This window comes from Egretta garzetta, unplaced genomic scaffold (genome assembly GCF_000687185.1).
Source record: "Egretta garzetta isolate BGI_Z169 unplaced genomic scaffold, ASM68718v1 scaffold658, whole genome shotgun sequence".
NCBI lineage: Eukaryota > Metazoa > Chordata > Aves > Pelecaniformes > Ardeidae > Egretta > Egretta garzetta.
Genome location: NW_009260499.1, coordinates 333146 through 340270, shown reverse-complemented (window position 1 = coordinate 340270; position 7125 = coordinate 333146). Strand labels below are relative to the sequence as shown.

The 7125-nt window shown below is 44.0% G+C and overlaps 1 protein-coding gene across 3 annotated transcripts in view; it reads left to right on the top strand.

Annotated features, from left to right (window-relative positions):
• Window positions 1-274: 274 nt before the first annotated feature.
• Window positions 275-7125, top strand: part of DEAF1 (DEAF1 transcription factor) — a 21938-nt gene continuing 15087 nt past the window's right edge. For 2 of the 3 annotated variants that reach the window (XM_035900090.1, XM_035900091.1), the window contains exons 1-6: window positions 275-356; window positions 1184-1323; window positions 2085-2150; window positions 3051-3177; window positions 5017-5145; window positions 5934-6062. In XM_035900090.1, the coding sequence (XP_035755983.1) occupies window positions 1246-1323; window positions 2085-2150; window positions 3051-3177; window positions 5017-5145; window positions 5934-6062 (529 nt within the window). In that variant the 5' untranslated portion in view covers window positions 275-356; window positions 1184-1245. Of the gene's footprint in view, window positions 357-1183; window positions 1324-2084; window positions 2151-3050; window positions 3178-5016; window positions 5146-5933; window positions 6063-7125 lie in introns of those variants that run through there. The other variant, XM_035900092.1, reaches the window with a different exon arrangement.

Below are 7125 nucleotides of genomic sequence, written 5' to 3'. Positions count from 1 at the left end.
CTCAGATGCAGTCTGGTTTGGTTTCAGTCGTTTTCAGAACGTTCAAGCTGAATTTTTTCCTGGTGCACCATGTAACTCACGTTGCTGTGGAGGGGTGCCAGCTGCTTCAGTTAACCACTTGACACTGTTGCCCCAGTCAAGCTGAGAGTGTGAAGGTGTAGCCAGTGTGCTTTTTGGTTGCTGTCACCTTTCTTTTCTTTTTTTCAAAGGACCGCAATCTCCTCCCACCCCTTTAACATCCGTCCAAGAGAAAACTGGAACCAAGTATAACTGGGACCCGTCTGTGTATGAGAACGAGCTCCCGGTGAGGTGCCGGAATATCAGTGGCATTCTGTATAAAAACAGACTCGGCTCAGGTAACGACCACCTTCCCGGGCAAGGAAGTATGACAGCTCTTTCTTCACTCGGTTCACTCTTTTTTAGTCAGGCTACTTTTAAGAGCCAATTATGAGGAAAAAAAATTAGTTTACTAGCCAGCCTAGTCCCTTTTGATGTTATTGCTCTCTTCTGCTTTGCTCTTTCTTCAGAGGCTTTTAAACTTTTTTCTTAAACCTGTGAAGATACAGGCTGCTGTGCAGTGAGTCTCCTGGAAATAGGTTGACTCCTCTGGCTTGCTTTCAGAAGCAGACCCGTGTTCCCACAAAGCTCCACAGAATCCCTGCTGGAACACAAACAGAGAGTTTGTCTCCTAATGGGACTTCCTTAGCTGCCTTAGCCCCTCCTCTTCTCTTTTGTCGCGGTGGGAAAGCTGAAGAAGCAGCAGCAGAAATTGCCTGTTGGCAAGCCTGACTGCACAGCACAGCGCTTGCTGCATGGATAGAGAGTTTTCTTCGTGACCACAAGGATTAGAACCTTAAGTGCAAATTAAGAAAGGGCTTAAATTCACGGTGTTTGTCCAAGAAAGACTTACCCTTCTTGTGGACGAGTAATTTTTTCCAGCCTTTTGATGCATTGGTGGAGCCCAAAGTTGGAGCTCTCTAAACATGCACAGACATTGTCACAGCCAAGATAATAAATGGGCATGGTTATCCTGGAGTGATAAGAAGTAGCAGATGGGCATATTTGGTGATTGCTATAGATTAACTGCTATTTTGTCCAGCAATTTCAGTATTTACTTTTCTAGGGCAACGGCAAAATGATTCTTAACCTTTACTAACAATTTCTTTCTTCTGTTTTATTTCAGGAGGCCGTGGTAGGTGCATTAAGCAGGGGGACAACTGGTACAGCCCCACTGAATTTGAAGCTATGGCAGGACGAGCCAGCAGCAAAGACTGGAAGAGGAGCATCCGCTATGCTGGGAGGCCACTGCAGTGCCTTATTCACGTAAGGTTAAGTTTGCTCCCTCCTTTCTGCCGGAAGGGGCGGGTGGGGTCTGGGCAGAGTCTGCCCAGCGCTGCAGTCCAAGCCGTGTGCGCTGCCTCTGCAAAGTTATGTGTGATGGTGCCGTGGAAGCAACATTTTCATTTGGTTGAGAATCAGTGATGTGAGAGGAATTTTTCTAGATGTGGTTTCAAATGGCACAGTACAACTCTTGCTTGCACTTGCAAAGGGGTTGTGGTTTATGCAGGGTGAAGTCCAGCCTTGGGCTGCATCGCAGAAATTGAGAAGTGAGCTCTCACCCTTGACTCTGTAATTCAGTAACCCAATCTGCTTAGTCCCGTTTGCCTGACAAACATATTCCTCACTTGCACTGTTTATTGAGTATTACTTCAGGTCCTTTATTTCCTGCAGTGTCCAGGAGTCTCGTGGAGAATTTGGCATTGCCATTAGGTTGACAGTTGATTTCTGCTTGGGCAGAAACTTTATAAAGTCTCAAATTCACATACCCTTGCCTTTTGATTGGAAAATTTTTTGTTCTTCCTTCACTCTCCTCCTATCTGCTCACCCCATTGCTGTGATGTAGGGGAGCTGGCCTCTCTCTTACCATATTCCTAGGAGGGAATGGGTATGTCTCTCTGAAAGATTCTCTGAGGGAATGGGTATGTCTCTCTGAAAGATTTTCTGCCTGAATCTTTCAGCTGGATACAGTCATGCTCTCGGTGATTTTGGTGACTAATGCTGAACTAGTAATCTTCTAATTTCAGGACGGGATTTTAAATCCTCATGCTGCCTCTTGTACTTGTGCTGCTTGCTGCGACGACATGACGCTGGTGAGTTGTAGGCTTTACATCCATTAGTTTAAAAACAATTAATCGGTCAAGTTGCAAGTTGCAAGCAGGCCATGAGCGTCCTAGAAATGCTGGCAAGTACTGTGGTGGCAGCATGCTGTCTCCAGGCTTTGTAAAGAAAGGAGATAAGGAACTGCTAACGCTGTTGCGTAGCAGCCTCACTAAAACTGGGTAATAGTTATTGCTTTTTTCTTCTTTTTTTTTTCTTTTCTAAATAATGTATTTATGCAAAATGCCTATTGGGGATGTCAAAACTATTTGTGATTTTTTGGACTCAGATGTCACAATTCTTTGAGTTGGAAAAAATGTTGGTATAAGGAAGCAGTGTAATACTCTATGTTGGATCTATATTTTCATATTAAACTCCTTGGGTTTTTTGGTTGGTTGGTTTGGGGTTTGGTTTGTTGGTTGGTTTTTTGTTTCAAAAATTAGATTGAAGTCCTGAAAGCAGAAGTCTTTAGCTTGACTTGAAGTAGCACTTTGCATTTCTTTTCTGCTATGAGTTGGAAGATTTGCTTGTTTCCTAGACCTGAAACTGCCTGCTTCCTGTCTTCTCCTCACTCTTCTTCTCTTTTCTCCCACTGCCTTGCCCGGTCAATTATTTGCCCAGTTCTGCTCCTTAAATAATAGTGGGAAGATGCTAAACCTGTGCCTCTTCAGCTGGAGGGAGCTGAGTGTAACTCTTTTTTCATGGAGTTCTTTTGGTTTGGAGAAGTATGAGGGTTTTGGTCAATTGTTGCAAACCACACCTCTTCCATGGGCATACTTGACCTTGGCTGCATCTGGAGAGATGGGAAGTAAACCCAAAGTCCCAGATTGGTGCCCCAGTTCATGCCTTTTCCTTTTTTCTTTTCCCTTTTTTTTTTTTTCTGTTTTGTCTAGAGTGGCCCTGTACGACTCTTTGTACCATACAAAAGGCGGAAAAAAGAAAATGAAATGCCTGCAACTCCTGTGAAGAAGGATTGCCCCAAAAACATCACTCTGCTTCCCGCCACAGCTGCTACTACATGTAGGTTCTTTGGTAAAAATTGCTTCCCTTTTTTGATGAAGAATTGCCACACTAGATATTTTATGGCTATGAGTGGCCCCTTGGAAGTGGCCAACTGAGAAAAATGTCTTATTTTTTGCCACTTCCTTTTCACTGGATAGTTTTATTGGCTCAGTGTCTTTAGCTAATTTCCCTTCCTATTTTGTAAGAAGAAACTAGCACAGTGCTGCCACATTGGGACTGCAAGTTTAGTAGGAAAAAAGTGCAGCTCTAGACCTCCAGGAGACTTGGTTTAAACATCTTAACATCCTTGCACAGTGAGCAGCAGTAGGTTTTATATTTTGTTCTGAGAGACGTCTGGATTATATTTCCCCCCTCTACTTGCTCTCTTGGCCTGGCAGTGCAGGGGGAGTCGTGGAGTCCTGGCCTTGATCCATAGTGGGTTTCAGGCAGGTTTTTCACAAATGACAATTGAGGAATTTCCTCCTGTTAAAATTGGGTTGAGGGGAAAGCTGGCCCTTCTCGGCTCTGCCAGAAATCCCCATTCCATCCCCTGAGCTTGGGGTTTGTCCTTTAGAAGCTGGTTAGGGCTATGGAGTAAGATTTGTGCTGTTTCTTGAAATACATCAAAAAGTAGGCTCTAAGCAGCTGGAAAGAAATCCACAGCCTGAAAGTTGTTAATGAAAGAGCCAGAAGGTGACGCTTTCATCTGCAAATTCCTCTCTAAGATTCAGGACACGCTTTGTTACTTACTGGTTTTGATTGTCAAACCATCTGTGTGAGAACAGAAATTAATTTGCAAGCTCATCCAGCTCACACGTTCCCAGTCACATTCATGTGTCCTCCTGCTCTCGTCACACTAGCATCATCTGGATGGTAACATTACAAAGTGAATCGAGGAGGAAGCAACAGAAATCCTTAAAAGAACAGACAAAAGTAAGATTAGATTACCAGCAGCAGCAGGAAGAGAAATAAGAGAGTTTAGGTTGGTTTGTTTTTTTTTTTTTTTGTCCCCCAAAGAGGGTTAATCTGTATTGGTTCATTAATGTGAGGTGCTGTGAGGTTGCACGTTTGCTCGTGCTGGCATTGGGAGAGAGGAGGGCTGCTTGTTTTGGTAGTAGCCCCATATTTCACCAGGCATGGATCCGCAGCCTCGATGTCTTAAAATTGAATTATTGTTTGCAAAAAGATCCTTCTGGCTGAGCAGTGTGCCACAAAATCAGCCCATTAGCAAGTATTGGTGCCAGATCAATGAATCCTGTTTAAAAAGGGGTTTAAGCACTTCGGAACCATGCGGGTATATTCATCCAAAAGGGCTTTGTCACTTGTTCTGTGCATTGGCCAAGCACATTATATTGCTCTGTGTAGAGAGTCAGCTAAAATTGTCCAGCCAACCAAACTGTCATGGAATTTGTTGTAACCCACAGCTTTTTTATGTCACTTTATATAGTAAGATCAACTCTGCTAAAGTTGTAATAAATCAGAATCAGCCAGGAGCTGATGGGTTTTGTGGCCCTGCCGGATCTTTCTGGTAGGTGTTAAGTTTTTGCTGATATAATCATTGAAAAGGTGTTGATTTGGGAGGCAGTGTGTAGTAAGTGAAAATTCTGGCCTCATCCACCCAGAGAATAAGCAGTGGCCTGCAGGAGGCCAGCAGTGCCTTCAGAAGCCAAATGGGGCTTTTATTCCCATTTCCAATTGTATTGGTCCCAGGCGTGACCCAGTTTGGGGTTATCACAGGCCATTTACTGGTCTGTGAGTTCTCTGGCTTTGGATGATTCAGAACAGGGATATCAACAGCTAAACAACCGAGGCCTCCGCGCTGAGTGTTAATTATGAAAGTACTTCTAATATTTCCAGTCACCGTGACTCCTTCTGGACAGATCACTACCTCCGGTGCTCTGACATTTGACCGTGCATCGACAGTGGAAGCCACGGCAATTATCTCGGAAAGCCCGTCCCAGGGTGATGTTTTCACTGGAGCGGCGGGTAAGAGCTCAGGTGTACGTCTGTCTGCTGGGCATCCGGGAGAAGGAGGAAAAAAGGCTTCAATGCCCACTGCTGTAGGAAGCAGCATTCTGAATGCGGCGCGAGGGATTTCTTTCTTGGGAGCTTACAGAGAGACTACACGTAACCCACCATCCTTCCTCTGAAATGATTTCAGCAGCTTGAGGACTTACCAGTTGCACAAAAGAAGTGAAAAGTTTTGTCCGGATGTTGCAGCTGCTAATGTCCACTGCTGATTTCTAGGGGTTTATGGTCATCTCTGTAATTTTTTTCACTCCTCTTTCGTCCTAAAATACTACCAAAAAAAGAAAACCAGCTGAGTGTTGAAACTAAGTGAAAAATGCTGAAAAAATGCCAAAAAAGTGTCAGAATAAAACAAAACATAACTACATGACACATATTTCAGTTCTTTCGGTATGATTCATACACGGGGTTGTGAGCTCTGCTGAGGGAACTGTCCTGCTCTGAGAACCATCGTTTGGGATTATGTAAACCTGGGATTATTGTAAATATATAAGTGGGTGGGAGGGAAGCCAGTGGCAACCTTTGCCTTTAAAAGTGAAAGCAGAGAGAGATGAAATCAGTACAAGGTTGCCGTGCTTGCTAACTGTGCAAAATCATGTTACTGTTTCTCACTTGCAACCCCTGGAATTATCACAGAGTGTAGGAAATTGTATAAAATGTAAAAAAAAAAATATGGGTGAACGAAGCATAAGAAGTGCCTGGAAGCTGTGTTGCCCAGCGATCGTAACGGCGTTGTTCCTCCGCAGTTCAAGATACCAACGTCCAGCAGCCTTGCCGGGTCAATCACCCAGAACCTCACTACCCGAGTTACCAGGACAACTGCCAGATTTCACCCTTCCCTGAAGCTGCACTGCCAACGTCTCATCCCAAAATCGGTACGGTTTATGTCCCTCATCTGAGACACAGTTAGCAATGCTTGAATTTACTCTCTAATCTTCTTTCTCAGCAAAGGTAAAGATTGAGGCAGAAAATTAAACTTTGCTCTGTTTTGCGTAAGAGCTTTGCAGTTATTAAGATTTGGACAGGCAGATTTTTCACGCTGTGGAATGTTTTTCACTCCATTATAGAGAACTTTGATTTGTTGGTTTCTACCAGAGGAGGCTGTTGTGATCCTGCTTCCAAAATCATCCTGCAGTCGCCTGCCTTCCCTACGGCTTTTGTCACCACCTTGGCACTGTGACTAAACATGTATTTAGTTTTTGATCTGAGGAGACCATCCCCTTTAAAATTAGGTTGCAGAAACTTCTCTAAAAAAATCCCACATCTCTGTGAATCCCCTGATCCATGCTGAAGGTGGTTTTGGGAAGGTTTGGTGGGCTGCTCTCGTGTCCAATATCAGTTTTCCATCTCTTAACACCAATGTTTGTGCTGGAATGATAGGAGCTGGTTAACCTGCCCTGCTGCGGTCACGCAGCCTCTGGAGTGAAAAACAAGATGCTATGAAAAATGATGAATGCAAATCAGCCCTTGAGTGTTTGATAGGAGGGGTTAAACTGATTATCAAATATCTCTTCAAATGTAATTATATTGCATAAACTTATTGACCTTTCATTCGTAGAGCTGAGCGATAAATTAAGTGAACTACTGTGCTCGCACTGATGGAAACTGGAAGCATTGAAGAAACTGGAATTGCAAATTCTGGGGTGGTGTTCTTGCTTGCTGTGGTTTTATTGAGCCTGGACTAGAGATACAGCAGGGAATAGTCTGTGGCTGGCTGGCTGATGGATTAGGCCATTTATAGGCCTTTTACTTCTCTAATTTCTATGATTCTGTGAGGTTCCTCTCGTACTTACTGATCGTGCTGCCATGGAGGAGCTGTAAGCCAGGCAGGTTTTGATCCTGTTAGTGTTCCCTCAGATGTCACGGAAAGATCATGAGAACATGTTGTATTCCTCTGTGCGGTCTGAAGCCTCTCTGTTGTAAAGCCTCTGTTCTCCC